This window comes from Amphiprion ocellaris, chromosome 16 (assembly GCF_022539595.1).
Source record: "Amphiprion ocellaris isolate individual 3 ecotype Okinawa chromosome 16, ASM2253959v1, whole genome shotgun sequence".
Classification (NCBI taxonomy): domain Eukaryota; kingdom Metazoa; phylum Chordata; class Actinopteri; family Pomacentridae; genus Amphiprion; species Amphiprion ocellaris.
Genome location: NC_072781.1, coordinates 30,997,961 through 31,016,776, shown reverse-complemented (window position 1 = coordinate 31,016,776; position 18,816 = coordinate 30,997,961). Strand labels below are relative to the sequence as shown.

Here is an 18,816-nt window from a genome sequence, read left to right as displayed (position 1 = left end):
ATTAAGTGGCAGTTAGACTGAACTGGGATGAACTGCAGGCTGTGTTTAAACAGAACGGATAGGAGTGAAGTATGGAAAGAAGTTCCGCTAAGTAGTGAAATATCTATATTATGCTGTGCCACTATTTTTTCCTGTATATGTAACATCTGTGGACACTAGTTGTGCATGTTGTTTCAAGGCTTGTTCCATTTTTACAAAATTAATAATGGAAGAAATTCAACTTTAGTTGTTTTTTGTTTAGGATTAATGTCATTCTGTATATTGTGGTGAAAAATGAGTCCACTGTGAGGAAAACTGCAACAGGAGCAACAAACAGAGGGTTAAATAGAATCTTCCATTGCAGCATTTCATTACCTTTGTACTGTAAACGTTCACATGGATGTAATGTTTCATTCTCTGTGTTTCAGGTTGTTTGAGGAAGCAGCTACTAAGCTAAACCTGGTTGGTTTGGTTGGTTTCCTGCAGCAGCTGAGAAAAGCTTCTCAGTCGCAGCTGTTCGACTCCGTTACTGAGACTGGAGACTATTCTCTGGCAATGCCGGGTACGAACACAGATACACAACCATCATGTTTCTGTCTCTATTTCATATAGCATTTTACCCTGTTGCCTTCTTTTTGTCCCCAAAATATAGCTGCACTCCATAATGTGACTGTATAAACAGACCAACATGAGAAATTCTTAGACATCTATTCACCTGAGGCTGTTTAGTCCGACTCAAATCCCTTAATAATTACAAAATATTAAAGAAATGATTGTTAGTTTAATAAAGACATGAATGAACAGACATTTTCTGTATGTGTCTCTAGGAGAAGCCAAGTCAACGCTGGACCGACGCAGCGCCCTCCATCTCTTCCGTCTCGGTGAGGCGATGCTGAGAATCGTCAGGAACAAGAGCCGCCCTCTGCTGCACATGATGAGGGCCTGGAGCGTGGTGGCGCCACATCTGGTGGAGGTATGGAGCTCTAAACTTTTAATATGAGCCTGAAGTATTACTGCAAAATGTGTAAAACTTGCCATTATTGTAAAATTTTAAAAGCATTTCAATCCCATTTTTTTCTGTCTCGTATTTTTCTAACATAAAACCTTCTGAACCTCAAAGTCCACTGGCTGGTTTGAAAGGCTTGTAATCTTTAAAAAGCTGAGAAATTGCTTCATTTATCAGAATCACAAACTGTAGAAACAGAAAGAATCATTGGGATTCCAACTTTCCAACAGTCCTTGAACATTTCATGTTTAATGTCATGTACAACTCAACCAAATCTAAGCTTACAATTGTGATGTTTCTTCACAATTCTACATGTTTCATTTAAAAATTTGTCAAATAGTAGTCAATCATGCTGACCAGATTGTCTAAAAACATTATTTTTTAATGATTTATGGAATTAGTAGTTTTGCTATGCAGCACAGAAGACATGAAGATCAAAAAATAAATGAATAAAATGCTTGTAAATGCTTGTCTTTCACAGCTTTAGAACATAACACCCCAAACTGGTGTGACGTCGGTGTAGTTCTGAGTCAAAGCAGAATAAAAGGCAACACATCTGAGATAAAATAATGTATCATGTCAGCTACTTTAGACTCAGTTTACCCAATTTCTGTCATGCAAAATAGTGTTTTTACAAGTACAGCTGTGTACTTTTACACAACCCAGTTTGTTAACCTGCTGCTTTTATGGAGGATTTGTTCAATTTAAGTTATGAAACATCAGTTTGTCTTCTTTCCTTTTATTTGATTGATTTCATCCTCCTCTGTCTCCTTTCTTGTCTTGATTTTAAGATTTAATCCATTTTTCTTGGTTCTGCTTGAGGAAGCATCCTTACTAATAAAAACTCGGAGGGATCACACATGAAAGATGAGCATGTAGATGTCACTATTTTAAAAAAAGGGTTTGAAATACCATTGGTTTGGAACACTGTAATGTATACTACTAGTCAAAAGTTTGGGGTCTCTTAGAAATGTCCTTATTTTGGAAAAAAAAGCAATTTCTTTCAATGAAGATAACATTAAATGAATGATAAACCCAGTGTAGACATTGTTAATGTGGTGAATGACTATTCTAGCTGGAAACAGCTGATTTTTAATGGAATATCTCCATAGAGGTACAGAGGAACATTTCCAGCAACCATCACTCCTGTGTTCTAATGCTACATTGTGTTAGCTAATGGTGTTGAAAGGCTCATTGATGATTAGAAAACCCTTGTGCAGTTATGTTAGTACATGGATAAAAGTGTGAGTTTTCATGGAAAACATGGAATCGTCTGGGTGACCCCAAGCATTTGAATGGTAGTGTAAGATTTGATGCAAACAGGAAACTGCAAAATATGAGATGTACAGACAAATTAAACTTCATCCTTCTCGTTTTCAGATATTATTTGAGGTTCTTTCGTTTGTTTAGTTTTTTGTTGTGTTTTTCATTTTGTGTGTGTGGTTTTTTGTATTTATGATACTGTCACATATCTTCAGTAAATAAAGATCTGGTTGCACCTCAGTATTATTCTGCAGCTTCAGTGTTCCTTCAAAATAGTGAAGCTGGAATTGTTTTAAGTGAAACATTTGCAGTTGAAGTGGCTACTTCAAGATAAAAAAACACTTGAACTATACCTACACCTGTCTAGGAATAAAAATGACCTACTTTTATGCCTCAAACAAGTCAACATATCCTTCTAGATAAACTGTAATGTGTATGAAATGTGAAAGATGAGTTTGTGTGCAGCAGTGCACATTGACTTTTCTCATTTCTATGTTAAAATAAATATTGTTTAAGTGGATTGCAAACAAAAAAAAGTTTGTTTTTCTCCCAGGCTGCCTGTCACAAAGAGCGCCACGTGTCCCAGAAGGCCGTTTCCTTCATCCACGACGTTCTGACGGAGGTGCTGACCAGCTGGGCCGAGCTTCCACACTTCCACTTCAATGAGGCGCTCTTCAGGCCTTTTGAGCACATCATGCAGCTGGAGCTGTGCGACGAGGACGTGCAGGATCAGGTGAAGTCAAGTTGCTGAAAACAGCACAATGAATCTCCCCACTTAACTGTGTCAGTGAACCACATCTGCACACAGTTCTGAAGGCGTTTCTCTGCTTGAATCCTTGCAGGTGATAACATCAATCGGAGAGCTGGTGGAGATGTGTTCTCCTCAGATCCTGTCTGGATGGAGGCCTCTGTTCAGCGCTCTGAGGACCGTCCACGGCAGCAAGACCGACACCAAAGACTACCTGCTGGGAGAATACTCCATGGGTATGTCTGAAAAGCTCTGATCCAAAAAAAAAAACCCAAAAAACTTAAGTTCATCATCTGACAGCTCCAAATGCTGTTAGCTTGTTTAATGCAGAAAATAACTAAGATGAAAACCTGTTTTCCTCCAGGGAAGTCCCAGGCGCCGGTGTTCGACGTCTTTGAGGCTTTCATCAACACTGACAACATCCAGGTTTTTGCCAACGCTGCCACCGACTACATCATGTGCCTCATGAAGTTCGTTAAAGGCTTAGGTCGGTCCCGCTAGTTCGATCGCCATTGTGCAGATATTACTTTTCCTAGAATCATGCATGTAGAGTTTGCATTTGCGTCACATTCTTAATACTAACAGGCAGGGATTTGTGTGTGTGCAAATGTGTTCAGTTACTTCTTGCGAGCTTAGTAGGGTTTCTGGAAATTTCTAATCTTTTCCGGGTTTAGATGCTGCAGTTGAAATTGATAAATCTGCAGCAAAATATTGCAGCAAAGAAGCAACTTTTTGTAATGTTCTGTCCTAATTAATTATCTTCTATTAGCTTCCATCATTCTTTGATGGTTTTTTACCGTTATTGTGTGTTTGTGTGCAGGAGAGGTGGACTATAAAGAAATTGGAGACTGTGTCCATGTTTCAGGTTACAGCTCCACTGACCTCTGCCTGCCGGCTCTCGACTACCTTCGCAAATGTTCGCAGGTAGGAACCCTGTTTGCACTGAAACACCGACACAACAGCGGAGCTTTAGCTGGATGTTTCGGCTCACTGACTTGCTGAAAAACAGATTCAAAATCGCAATTCTCTGGCAGACTGCATCAGGTTGTCTGATCTACAGTATAAAGAACTGCCAAAATTACAATTGCAGTTATTATCAGATCCAGAAACTGTAAAAACTGAAAAAAAATGTTGAATTTTCAACTTTCTGACAGTCCTTGAGCTACCCAGTTGTGAAATGCCACAATTAAAGCTTAATCCCTTGATGTATTATCAAAATCTACTTTATTCTAAACGTCTCATTTAAAAGGGCTCCACAAATAATTGGGTTTGCTCGAACTAGATCCCATTAAAAAATGAAAACAATTCTGAAATCCTTTCCACAATCCTGAAGTCACGAGTGACTCAGCTGTAGCCAACAGTCACATGATAAAAAGTCAGGAATTTTTTGGATGTGTTTGAGCAAAAACATTGGAGGCAAGTATGGAAAGAAATTGAAAATGTTAACAGTCAAATATCCATCATGTGTAGAGTTCTCTTTTTTTCACAAGTTTTGGTAACACTTGGAAAAATGTTGTCCGTGTTGATTTTAGGCTTGTTCAATTGAAAGAATCAAAAAAATGCAACTTTTTCTTTTCATTATATACGGTATTATATCTGTTTCATACTGCACAGAATCTTTGAGTTCTCTTTCCTTCTAGTCATGGTTGTTCTGTTTTAAATCTGTTATCCAGGGAGTATTAGACTGAAGCTTCACATTAAGATATTGTATCACAAACCAGACAAAAAAAGCACTCAGAGAGCACAGTACTCCACCAAGGCTGCTCATTCCCCCATATGGCATTGTCAGAATGCAGCATTTGTTTAGTAGTTATTGATGATCAGAAATAACAGCAACATAGAATGTGTCCATTTAATATAGATGTACCCACAAACAAAATGACCTTGTGCTGAGCACAGGTGTGTGTTATGCATGTGTACATTATGTGCGGATACTGAATCGCGTGACCTAAATATGTAGCGGGCGGCGGGAATGGATGAGACTCAGAAACACCCCCACAATTTAATCAATTGTTCCTTTTATCATTTCCTGACAGATAAGTCCTGATAAATCCACAGCGTTGGCTTTGCACTAGGATTGTGATCATGTGATCATCAGCAGGCAGCTGACGTAGTGTTCACTTGTTGTCATGGTTACAGTGACGCTGTGCCGCTATCTCGCAATGATACAGAAATCTTTAACAAATCCATGGATCCAGACTATAAGCTGCATCACTGCCAAAATCTAGTTACTTGGTTCTTGTGTCATTTCTGACCTTCCCTGAAAATTTCATCCAAACCCGGTTGTCTGTTTTTGAGTAATGTTGCGAACAGACAGACAAACCAATGCGATCATCACTCCGCCAATTTTATGCCGTAAGTCAGAACTCGCATGTGGCGTACAACCAGCGAATGTAAACAAAGCCGTCTTCCTCATGTAGCATCAACTAGTTCCCGCACGCAATTTGTTTTAATGTCGCTAACGCTGTCCGCCAGATGGATGGTCCAAGACTTTTTTAGTAAATTTATGGGAGATGGCTACCAAACCATGAAACACCGTAGGTCGAGGACATCATAAACTAAAGACCTGCTGTAATAATATCTGTCAGAAAAAATGCAATTCAATCAGTTTTACAATAGTTTAGCCCGACTAATAACTCTTGTTAGTCTCGGTTAGTGGCGGTGTAACACATTTTAATCAGTGTTTACTACTATAAAGACTGATAGCATTTTTTCAGTAGCCACAGATAGCATTTTTAATGATTTTTTTAGTGAATACGTTGCATTTAATTGACAGCTGCTTGCAAAGATCTACAAGATGCCGTCCAAACCGGTGTTTTTAGGAGCACGACTCGCCAGCCTGCCAATGAGATCACAGGAACGATCGATCAGCAGCGAGGACGGGATGGACTGTGTCCTCCAGGAGTTCGACGATGACACAGGTTAACACGAGTCTTGGTCTTTGCTGCCTTTCTTCTGTTAGTCTCCACTTTCTCCTTCTTCAGTGCAGCTTTGTTCTATTCTGTCCTGCAGGTTTGATCCAGGTGTGGATTTTATTGTTGGAGCAGCTCACAGCAGCGGTTTCAAACTGTCCTCGACAACATCAACCTCCGACCCTGGAGCTGCTCTTCACTCTGCTCAGAGAGGTCACCACTGTACCAGGTAATAAACACCGACGTATCAACATGTGTGTGGATCTGGGCAGGGCTGACAGGTCCAAAACAAAAACACAAGCTAAACAAATCAGATGCTAGATTTCAAGAAGAAGAAGAAAAGGAGCAGAAGAAGAAGATAGTTATGAAGTCCTTTTCAATAAAAATAATGTCAAATTTGACAAATAATAAAGAACAAAAATGTAACATCCTGTACAACAAGATAAAGTAGTGAAACTAAGCTGATGTTTGTTTTTTATATACAATGACAATCAGCCATTGTATCAGAATGTTTTCCACTGAAAAGGATTGTGATTGTTGTAAATATTAGAATTAAGACCCTATAGTGTTTTTTCTGGTATGATCTTAACTGAGGAATTTACATACTATGGATTAAAACCCTTAACATTTTATTTAAAATGCTAATTTACCTGACTACAATACACACTATTTTACATATTAGAGTTAGGAGAACTATGTAGAATAAGCTACCGGTAATACAGCAAAGACCCTACCTAATCTTTGACATAGTCTGACTCCGTCTCCTTCCTCCAGGTCCGGGCTTCGCCATCTTCTCCGTCATCCAGCTGCTACTTCCTGTGATGTCACTGTGGCTGCAGCGTAGCCATGGCGACCACTCCTACTGGGATGTGGCGGCGGCGAACTTCAAACACGCCATCGGCCTGTCATGTGAGCTGGTGGTGGAGCACGTCAACAGCTTCATACACTCCGGTGAGAGGAAGAAAGTTTCACAGCAGTACGAGTCAGGATTGAAGGCTTTGATTCTTCACTTTGACCCTGATTATTCCCTGAAGTTTCCCTCCATGACTTGACGATTTGCTGCTTTTAGTTTCTTCTTGAAGCTGGAAGATTCTATGCCTAAAAAGTGTGCTGCTTCGCTTGGATGAAGAATATGTAATGCTTCCACTGATAGGTCCTCATTTTAATAGTTAAAGGTTCGCTAATTCTGCAAAATAATCCAAACTTCAGTTGAAACTTTCAGTTCCTTATAGCAGCTTATTGGGCCCATTTTAGGCAAAACAAAAACATTTCACAGCCAGGGGAGGAGGTGATATATTCAGAGAAAAACTCAGAATTCCTGATATTATTGAGCCTGTTTGTTATGCTTTTTGAGTTTCCTTAATTTCTCTGAATGCGTTCTAAAGCTGCTTTTATTGATCCATAAGTGAATTCTTGCTATACATTCAGTAGTGCACATGTACCCAACTAAAGTCTATAGTCAACTGAAGTTAAAAAGAAAAAGTTATTGGTAACACTAGATCAGAGGTGTCAAACTCATTTTAGTTCAGGTTCCACATTCAGCCCAATTTGATCTCAAGTGTTCTGGACCAGTAAAATCACAGCATAATAATCTATAAATAACCACAACTCCACATTTTTCCTTTGTTTTAGTGCAAAAAAGTACATTCTGAAAATGTTCACATTTAAGGAATTATCTTTTTGCAAAACAATAAAGAAACTGCATTTTCTTAAGAAAAATAAATTCAATTTCAGCAACATTATGCCTCAGTTTATCATTTACACATCACAACTTACAGATCACAGAGTTTCTACAAAGGAACACAACATTTAGTCACAGCTATCTGGAACTGAATGATGTAGGATTTTACTTTATGATCACAACGACAAAATCAGACAAAAAACAACAAAAACAAGACAACATATTACAAAAATGAGACACAAAATGACAAAAATGAGACACAAAAGACCAAAAATGACACGAACAATACAAAACAAAACAAAAAAAGAGATAAAAATTTTGCAAAAAAGTTACAAAGCAACAGAAAAGTGGACAAACGACAAAAAAATGGCAAAAATGAGAAACAAAGCGACACAAAAAATAGACAAACGAAACAACAAAACACAAAACGACAAAAACGGTACAAAAAAAACAACCAATAAAGCAAAATACAAAATGACAAAAATAAGACAAAAAACACAAACAAGGCAAAAACGAATCACAAAACGACAAAAACATGAGACAAACGTCAAAAGTCCGACAAAAAACAACGAAAGCAAGACAAAATATTGCAAAAAGGAGACAATAACAAAAGAACAATGAGCAATATAGTGTTTTACTTCATGATCAAAACAACTTATCAAGGTCTAGAAATTATTTAAAATGTATAGTTTTGTAAATTTACAATCTGCAGTTAATATCTTCCCTGTAATTTTTGCACTTTACAAAGTCGTCCTGTGGGCGGATGTTTGACACTCCTGTTTCATCCAAAACAATGTGCCGTTCTGTTTTGAAGAAACTCTCCAGAGTCCAAATGCTGATGATAGTCTGGTGATTTGGGTCTAAAATCAAAAGTGTTTCCTTTTTACTACATCTGATTGCAAAGTTTAATTTGATTAGTTCATCTGCTGCAGGCGTGATTCACAGCTCAGTGGCACCATTAGCTGGATTCACTATTTTTAAGGTTTTTTTTCCTGTAAGTTTGCGACTTTTTCTCAGACATTATTAGCTTTTTTCTTGAAATATTACCCCTCTTCATCCAGCTACACATTTATTTGTTTCTTTACCTATAGTTGCTGTCGTATTTCCTTGAAATTATAACCTGGAGGTCGTTTATCTTGAGCTTACCACGTGTGACAAAATACTCTAAAGTATACGTCCACTGCCACAGATCTGATGTTTGTCTCATGCATAGAGTGACTCATTCAGCCAAGAGAACTGGAGCGTGACTGATGACTTGTTGTTCCACTGTCCTCCTCTTTAGTCAGATTAAATAGGGGCCCGTCCACCTCCACTGCATGTGCTTGCAGGACATGTGTTGTTGTGATGTGCTTGTGAGTCTGATTTTGTGTTTCCGGTTGCAGATATCGGCTACGAGTCGCTGATCAACCTGATGCTGAAGGATCTGTTCAAGCTGCTGGTGGCCTGTGTGTCTGAACCTGCGGAGACCATCTCCAGAGTCGGCTGCTCCTGCATCAGGTGACAACACAAGTGAACACCTCAGCGACTCGAAGTGTGGAAAGTTTTAAATTCAGGAATCTCTCTTGTTTGTTTGATTCAACCTGCTGAACTCCAAGACTTGTCGGCGGGTTAGAAAGGCGTTTTGTCTTTAAAGGAGCGCCAAAATAACTAAATTCATCAGAGCTACACGCTTTAAAAACAAAAAGAATCATCAGACTTTCAAATTTCCAACAGTCCTTGAACTATTCATCTGCTGTTCCGTTGGAAAAACTTTACCAGTTACACTAAAATGTCATATTGCATCAAAATCACTTCAGTATGATGTTGGTTTTTTTTTTTTAAATTCCAAAAATAAATCATTTGCAATAACCAGATTCTGTACAAAAGTAAAAATTCTATGCTCTTGGGTGCTACTGTACAGCCATTAATGCGCAGCGCTCCACCGAGGCTGCTCAGTCGTTGTATTATTCATGACGGCTGAAATCTTGAAAAATTTCATGGCAGAAATCACGGCAACATAGAATGTGTCCATTTAATATAGATGTACCCGCAAACAAAATGACCTTACGCTGAGCACAGGTGTGTGTTCTGCATGTGTACGTTATGTACAGATACCGAATCACGTGACATAAATATGTAACGGGCGGTGGAAATTGATGGGACTCAGAAACACCCCCACAATTTAATCAGTTGTTGCTTGTATCATTTCCGATGGATAAGTCCTGATAAGTCCTCAGTGGTGGATTTGTAGCAGGATCACAATCATGTGATCATCAGCAGGCAGCTGATGTAGTGTTCACTGGTTGTCATGGTTACTGTAGGAGCAGATTAGGAAATGCAGGTAATTATTTTGGTGTCAGTGGGTGTCACTTCTTTATGGGTTAATTGTCGATTTACCTATATAAGGTAGGAACCTTTGTGTTGACGCAGGGTTTTTCTGACCGGAAGGGCACAAACCAGTTTTTGAACGCTGAACAGCAACGTGTAGATGCACAAATTTATGCATTAAAGAGATTTTTTTGGACAAAAAATATATACACTATGTGCATCGCAACGTAAATCGAGTTGGACTTTCATTCATCTGTTATGGTAATTGTGCGCGTCAATTAAGTTTTTATGTTTCCTGATTGGATTCTCTCAGTGGTTTAAACCGTTGGCTTAGCCTCTTGAACAGTTACAGTGATGTCATGCCGCTGTCTCACAATGATACAGAAACCTTTAACAAATCCGTGGATCCAGACTATAAGCTGCATCACTGCCAAAATCTAATCACTTGGTCCTTGTGTCATTTCTGACCTTCCCAGAAAATTTCTTCCAAATCCGTCTGTTTTTGAGTAATGTAACAGACAGACAGACAGACAGACAGACGCCGATCGTCACTTACTCAGCCAAGGCGCCACCTCCTTGGCAGAGTAATGAACACAATTTCAAAAAGTTTAGGGCCCTAAAGTTTTTTGAAGATTATGAAATCGCATGTTATATTGACTTCAATATCATCCAGAACAACCAAAACTAAACTGTGTAAAATGTTGATACTTCTTATATGTTTTCTACAGCTAAAAGCCTGGGGTCAAATGGACTCCAAAGAACACTGATGTGTACAATGTGTATTTACCCAGGTGTCCTCATTAGATTATGAAAAATCATTAAATATGAAGAAAAAAGAATGATGTCACTCATGTATTTAGAGACGTTAAACACTGAATGGGGTCAAACTAACCTCAAAGATAATAGGAGGGTTAATCACTAAGATGTCTACAAGCCTCGTGTTTTGGATGAAAGTAGTTTTTTTTGTGTGATACTGGACCCGATTATTGTCTGTCTAATCTAATTGTTGTTTCTCCTGTTGTTCCTTCGGTCTCTCCAGGTATGTGCTGGTCACAGTGGGTCCGGTGTTCACGGAGGAGATGTGGAGGTTGGCCTGCTGTGCTCTGCAGGACGCTTTCTCTGCCACCTTAGAGCCCGTCAAGGTACAAACATGCAGATAATTAGTGTTGTATGGAGATAAAACAGCACAGAAAAATACACAATCTCTCCCTCCAACAGGCCTGTTGGCTGAAGTAAACCACATAATCCATCCCCAATCTGAAGCTGCTGGTCGGGACAAGTAATCTAAAAGCTGTTGCTGTTAATGCTGTCAACATTAAGCTTGATAACCCCAGTTAACCTCAAACACACACATGCAGCTGTGAACTGTGAGTCTCCTCAGCAGATAAAAAGCAGTTTTATCTGCTGCATCTCTTCTCTGGTTAACCGATTAAACTGGGTGGAGACAGACACGTGCAGCTTCAAAGCTTTATTTCATTCTGCAGATAAATCCAGAATATTTGTCTTACAGCTACAATTTCATATCTTCTGAATTTTTTGGAAAATTTTCTTGTATTGTTGTGTCATCCACACAACTTGCACATCTGTAATGACCCTCAAAACCTAATGTACACTTTCAATAGTCACAAATTTCCTTACTAAATTACAGATTGTTTTACTGCAAGTTTTCTATAATCATCCAGCCAAACAAAATCAACAGAAATGGAGTTGTGCTGACGTTATATTTGAGTTTTGTTTATAGGAATGTTGATAACAGACAGAAAGACAGACAGACAAATCAATGCAGATCACAACATAACTCCACCACGTTCCTGGATCAAACTGACACTTTTCTTTTTAACAACCACATCTTCCTTTTCAGTATTTCTTGATGAACAAGATTGATGTCTTTTGTAAATAAATCTGAAAAACGGATGTTCAAGAGCAAACAGTCCAAAAAGTTACTTAAAAATTTTAATGGAATCACATCAAACCATGTTTTTTGAGGAATAGCTGGAATATGAAACGATAAAAACTTTTCATTACAAACATGTTGCAAGAAAATGACCTCACTGGGTCATTTTTGACCCACTTATGCATCTAAAGGTTGAAGAATTTAGTTTTTAGAGGCAACACGGTCAGTGTAGTTTAATTTTTTAAGTGCAAGAGTGTCAAACATTCAGCCTGCGGACCAAAACCGACCCCTCAGAGGATCCAATCCGGCCCACAGGACAACTTAGTAAAGAGTAAAAGCTACAGAGAAGACATTAACTGCAAACTGTAAATTTGTAAAACTATAAATTTAAAATAATTTCTAGATCATGACAAGTTGTCTGGATCAAAAAGTAAAATACTAGATTGTTCATTCTTCTTTTGTCATTTTGTGTCTCATTTTGTCATATTCTGTCTTGTTTTTGTCTGACTTTCGCCATCTGTCTCATGTTTTTGTCATTTTGTTTCTTGTTTTTGTCGTTTTGTGTTTCCTTTTTGTCTCGCTTGGGTTTTTTGTCTTAATTTTGTCATTTTGTGTTTTGCTTTATTTGTTGTTTTGTGGACCATTTGTGTCATTTTGTGATTTTTCTGTCTCGTTTTTGTTGTTCGTCCAATTTTTGGCACTTTGTACCTTTTTTGTCGAATTTTTTGTCTCTTTGTCGTTTTATGTTTCGTTTTTGTCATTTTGCGCCTCATTTTTAAAAATTTTGTCCTGTTTTTGTTGTTTTTGTAATTTTTTGTCTGACTTTTGTCATTTTGATCATAAAATAAAATACTATATCATTCAGTTCCAGATAGCTGTGACTAAATGTTTTGTGTCTTTGTAGAAACCCTGTGATCTGTAAGTTGTAATGTGTAAATGATAAACTGAGGCATAATGTTGCTGAAATTGAACTTATTTTTCTTCATAAATTTCAGGTTGTTCATAATATTTTGCAAAAGATAATTCCTTAAATGTGAACATTTTCAGAATGTGCTTTTTTGCACTAAAACAAAGGAAACATTTGGAGATGTGGTTATTTATAAGTTTTTATGCTGTGATTTTACTGGTCATTGAGGTCATATTGAGCTGAATGTAGCCCTGAACTAAATGAGTTTGACTCCCCTGTTCTAGTGGAATCATTGCAAAAGTTGTTGAGTGTTTGCGTGTTTCCAGTGTGAGACAGTCGGCCGGGCCGCTCAGCTTTATGAGAGATTTGTGTTAATTTGCTGATGATGCTACCTGCTGGGTGGACGTGGCGTTTGGGTGCCGTGGGAGATTTGGCGAGCGCAGGCTCTGCGGGGAGTCCGGCGTCCTGCTGCTGCTGCTCCATTTCAGCTGCTAACCTTGGCAGCGTGTGAGCGCTGGACAGAGGTGGCATCGCGACGCATTTTATTAGAGGATGTTTGGAGGCAGCTGACTGCAGATAAGCAGCTTTACAGCTTAGAGTCACATCTGTGTGAGCGGGATTCAGAAAGAGACACGATGGCGATCATTGACAGTTTCTCTTTACTTGTTTCCAAAAAATAGAACTTTCCTAACAGACCAATGAGCTGTGGCCAGTTACTGTTACTAGCAAAGTGTTGGGAGGAAAAAATGAAATAGTTGATGAAATGCGTTGTCCTGATTTTGAGACAGGTTTTGAGGGGGATTTGAAAAACTTGATTTAAAGTCTTGTGTTTATCTCTTATCAGGAGACTTTAGGGCTTAAAACATACGTCAGTTTGATATACAAAATGTACACAAATAGCTCTATATGCCCTGAGCCTCACAGTCAGACATGCAGGACTTTTTGTTTATGTAACAGCTTTGGTGACTTTGTGTGCATCAGGTTTAATGCTATTGTTTTACAGTATTTAGGTCTTATAGTATTTATATAACAGTTCCCGTTAACCAGTGGCACGTTGCAAATACTGCACATAAAGATGCTGTTCAAGCTTTGCATGTGTGAGGGTATTTTATATTACATGTCGGATAGTAAAGTGGGACATGCAGCAGAAATGTTGCTCCCTTTTCACGCTTCTAACTCAGAGGTGTCAAATTCATTTTAGTTCAGGTTCCACATTCAGCACAATTTGATCCCAAGTAGAGCGGACCAGTAAAATCACAGCATAATAACCTATAAATTACCACAACTCCAAAGGTTTTCTTGGTTTTAGTTCGAAAAAATACATTCTGAAAATGTTCACATTTAAGGAATTATCTTTTTATAAAATATCTTGAACAACCTGGAATTTCTGAAGCAAAATAAATTCCATTTCAGCAACATTATGCCTCAGTTTATCATTTACACATTACAACTTATGGATCACAGAGTTTCTACAAAGACACAAAACATTTGGTCACAGGTGGAACTGAGTGATATAGTAATTTATTTTATGATCAAAAGGACAAACATCAGACAAAAAAAGACAAAAAAACTACAAAACACTACAAAATATTACAAAAATCAGACGCAAAATGACAAAAGTGAGACAAACGAAATGAAACAAAACAAAAAAGAGACAAAGAAATTATACAAAAAGTTACAAAATGACAAAAATGATAAATGACAAAAAAAATGACAAAAGCAAGAAACACAACAGCAAATAAGTAGACAACACAAGCAAGACAAAAAACACAAAATGATATGAACGAAACACAAAATGACAAAAATAAGACAAAAAACACAAGTGACAGAAGCAAAGCGGCAAGAACACGAGACAAGCGACAAAAGTCATACTGCTGTCTGAGTGGAAACTAGAAGCTTCTCTGTGTGCAGTCCGCTAGCTAGCTAGCTTCTACTGTAGCCTCCATGTAAGGCGTTCAGGGAACATCTGGAAATTGTTGTGTCCATTTATAAGCAGATGTTTTAAATAAATGTTGGGTTCAATAATTATTTATGTAAGTATTGTTTAAAATCAATGAATAATTGTGATAAGTAGGCAAAACATGATCGTAATATTCATCAAAATAATTACTATTATCATTTTGGCCATAACCTTGTAGCTCTAGTCAGCTGTATGAAACTATTTCAGCTACAGAAAGGATGATTTGGACCAAATACAGCACCGTCTGTGGTGTTTTGTTGCAACTACATGAGACATTTGACCATAGAAATCAACGCCACAATGCTCCTTATAAGGAATGGAAAGCCGAATCTGAACACAATGCAATGCAAAAAACAATTCTTGTGGTACACCATGTGAGAAAGGTCTCATATGGTTTGCTTTCAAGAGAAGAATTCACAGTAAAAACTCATTTTTGAGCAAATGAAACCTTATATCTTAACCATATAAACCAGTATCCTGCAGCCCTAGTATGCTTGTTATTAGGAGGAAGATAAATTTCAAAATCTCTACAATGAACATCAAATGCAAATTATAAATACATGTTAAAATTATTCCTCTATATTTGTTGCTTTTTCTGAATTTTGGAGCTTTAAAGTCGAACGAGATTTAGCTCATCTGGAGCCCTTTATGTTTTCAGGAAATTTCTATTTTGCTCTACAAGTTGATGAAGTGTTTTGCATGAGATGTGTTTTTTGCATCAAATCTCCCCTGAGACCAAAACTGACATTGAATTTCTCTCCAAATGTCAAAGTTATTCCTTCAAGGAAGTGTAGAATTACCACAGGTGCTACGTGGGTAAAAATATTTACAAAACTCTTCTTTAGTTTAAGTGAAATCCCAGCGAATGTATAGCGGCTGTAGGACACCAGCAGCCCGTAGCGTGCAGATTAAAGTATGTGGAGGTCAATCCTTAACATGTAGCTTATGCTTTCAGACATATGAACATGTGATCTCCCACTGATTTCACAGTAAAGCTGCTTTTGTTTATAAGCAACGAATTCAGGCCACATGGAATATAACGTACTCACCGTATTAAAGTAGAATATTTCAGAATTCATCTGCTGAACCATACGTTAGGAAGATTGACCAACTTTAATCATCTTTAAATTAAAAAAAAAAAAACTCGTGTATATATGTTCCATAAATGATGCTTTTAGTTTTTCATCTTAAATTTTTTGTGTTTCCAGGAATGTTATCTTTGAGTATAAACCACTTGTTATTCCATAATCTAGCTAAGATGTTCCCAAACAGATGCATCTCCTTCTATGTTCAAGCCTGACCAGTCCTCACATCAGTCCCTGCTCTGTTCTTGTTGATGCAGTAACTTAAGAGCAGCTGGAGGGAAAGTCATCGATTCTGGCACCAATTTACAGACTGGAGGATGAACTGATTGAAATTCGGTGACCAAAACTGGCTTCAGCGTTTGAAAAGTGCGCAGTTCTGTCTCAAAATTCCGTCGTGTTGTAGCCCAACTGTCTACTACAGGAGAACAGCCGCATTCAATCAGCAAAAAAAGATGGACTGGCAACTTTTAAAGATAATTTTATTTTGAAAATTACTTGATATATTAAGCTAAAATTCCACAAAAATGTTTCTAAATATCCATATTTTATGCTACAGGAATTTGGGCATATTAGAGACAGTTGAGCAGAAATTGTTCTGTAAATTGGATGATTTTAGATGGAAACACCCTAAAACGTTTTTGGGTTGTTTCCTCATCTGTCTCATTCTCATGAGTGTAATAACTCTTGAACCACAAGCAGGAATTTCTTTCATTAACACGTTTGGCACAAATGTTTGCTTCGACTAATTAAGGACAAACTCTTAAGATTTTGGTTGTTTATGCTTAAAAGACTCTGTTACCTCACAAAGCACATTTTTGACCAAATTTCAATAATTCAAAGGCTGATTATGACAAAATTTCACCCAAATTTGTCATTGTTTGCCATTGTTTAGCACTATAACTCTTGACTTAATTGTGAAGATGTGAGTGAAACATGGACATTTTAAAATCTATAGCCTCTTTATGACAACATGGATGTAAACTGCAGCTTGGGTGGTTGTTGGATGCATACAAGTGTTTTAATTTGTCTTATAACAGAGCTGGATAACTAACAGCTCTTCCATTACTTTAGTTTCTACATTTGTGCTGCAAGTCTGTCAGTTAGGTGCTCATTCAGTTTATTAGCAGCGTCATCTGTCCTGAAACTGAGAGGAAGCATCGGTTCTCATTTGCAGATCAGTGATGAAATGACTGTTCTTGTGTTTAATTCAGATCTGTGTTAACTTCCTTTTGTTCGTGTCTCTCTGTAGAACCTCCTGGCTTGTTTTCATAGCGGCTCTGACAGTTTTTCTGGAGACGCCTGCGAGGTGAAGGTAGCAGCTCCGTCTCATTCGCCTTCAGCCGAGGCTGAGTACTGGAGGATCAAAGCTATGGCTCAGCAGGTCAGTGTTTGTGGTACAGCATTCATATTATCCAGGAAAATGGTATCAGGCACCAGCAGAGATGAAATATTAAATCATTTGGGTTGGACACGATTGGATTTGGGGCAAAAATATGCACATAGATATAGATTTTCTCACCATATATTTACAGACACTGCATCATAAATAAAAACAACATGCATTTGTGTGTTTTAAAGATGTTCTTGATGTCTTTGCATTAACGATGTGAATTTTAATTTCATGCCAGTTCACATAACTGCAAATTTGACTAAAACCGTTCAGAAACAGGATATTTTCTATCTCAAAAAACTTTTATGAGGTCAAATATACCAAAATATTGGGACCAGAACTTATCCGTGTAGTTATATTTAGAAGCTGCTGTATGATGTTAGACAGTTATGTAATTTTATTTTGTTTATTTATATTTTAATTTATTTTTTATTAGTTTTTTGCTTTTTTTTTTGCTTTTTTAAATGTTTTTGCTCTTTTTTTTACATTTTTTATCAATTGTTTTAGTTGTTCTTTGCTTTTTTTATTTCTTTTTTGCTCACGTTTTAATTATTTTTTAACTGTGTAATTTTGTAACTGTGTTTTGTATTTGTCGCTGCCTATCTTGGCCAGGATTCCTTTGCAAATCTCAATGGGATTTCTCTTGATTAAATAAAGGTTAATAAATAATGTTGTAAATCAGTTGCTGGCCCAGTAGAGCTTATGAACATGTCCTGTTTGTGTCCCAGGTCTTCATGTTGGACACCCAGTGCTCTCCAAAGACTCCCAACAACAAGGACGGCTTTGAGCACGCCCAGTCCTGCGTTCTGATCATCGAGCTGCCGTCCGACCAGCAGTCCAACGGACACACTCAGAAGAGGTGGATGAAAAACACAAACACACACACTGAGGCGTTAGATGGTTTAATTTACATTTTCTAACCTCAAGCTAAAACTGCATCCTGACTGAAAAATGTGAATCGTGTGGGCGTTTTGTTAGCAGCATGACTGGTTTTCTTTTGCTTTGAAGGTGCGGTGTTTTATATGTATTTGACTATTGACATATGCAAAAACAGATTTATTTACACTAATTTCTAACATTTGCTGTAAAAAATAAGTTCTGTGCTGCCTTTTGGGAAGCCAATACTTTAAAGATTTCATATTGTGCGTCTTTTAAGCAAATTCATGAATGTCAAAGCTCAAAAACTCTAAATACTGCTTGTAAATCTGGGAGGATTTTCACGATATCTTTTAAAAACAAGATTTTAGCCGACGCTTACCATAGTGATAAAATACTGTTTTTCTTTAAGTGCCAAACTCTTCAGTTGTTTTGAGTCCAATACTTTCTATTGGATGAGTTATCGGAGTATAGTACTCTCTCTGTCAGTAACTTTGAAGAAAATGCAGCTAATTATTTCTTACTCTCTTTGCTTGTCTTTCTGCTGCTGTGGTTTCAGGAAAATTGGGTAAGGCTGTTTTCTCTGACATTGCTCTGGACGATTTCTCTTTATCAAACTACTTCATCAACATATAGAGCTGCATAATGTGGAGAATATTTGCAGCATGTGGTAAATTAGATGGGCTTTGGTATGAAGAGATGTGAAGAATCCTGTGAATTTGTTTTGACCACGAAAATTATTTCCAACGGAAGCCACGATACAATAGTTATTAAATAATGTCACTGTATCAGTAAAATGTAATTCTTA

The 18,816-nt window shown here is 37.6% G+C and overlaps 1 protein-coding gene across 3 annotated transcripts in view; it reads left to right on the top strand.

Moving 5' to 3' along the window:
- Nucleotides 1-18,816, top strand: part of arfgef3 (ARFGEF family member 3) — a 78,878-nt gene that overhangs the window by 46,104 nt on the left and 13,958 nt on the right. For 2 of the 3 annotated variants that reach the window (XM_023293218.3, XM_023293217.3), the window contains exons 23-35: nucleotides 408-541; nucleotides 807-952; nucleotides 2,802-2,981; nucleotides 3,091-3,232; nucleotides 3,361-3,483; nucleotides 3,817-3,920; nucleotides 5,773-5,917; nucleotides 6,009-6,137; nucleotides 6,683-6,859; nucleotides 8,972-9,086; nucleotides 10,936-11,038; nucleotides 16,992-17,123; nucleotides 17,861-17,991. In XM_023293218.3, coding sequence (XP_023148986.2) covers nucleotides 408-541; nucleotides 807-952; nucleotides 2,802-2,981; nucleotides 3,091-3,232; nucleotides 3,361-3,483; nucleotides 3,817-3,920; nucleotides 5,773-5,917; nucleotides 6,009-6,137; nucleotides 6,683-6,859; nucleotides 8,972-9,086; nucleotides 10,936-11,038; nucleotides 16,992-17,123; nucleotides 17,861-17,991 — 1,761 coding nt within the window. The remainder of the gene's footprint in view (nucleotides 1-407; nucleotides 542-806; nucleotides 953-2,801; nucleotides 2,982-3,090; nucleotides 3,233-3,360; nucleotides 3,484-3,816; nucleotides 3,921-5,772; nucleotides 5,918-6,008; nucleotides 6,138-6,682; nucleotides 6,860-8,971; nucleotides 9,087-10,935; nucleotides 11,039-16,991; nucleotides 17,124-17,860; nucleotides 17,992-18,816) is intronic. The other variant, XM_055018271.1, reaches the window with a different exon arrangement.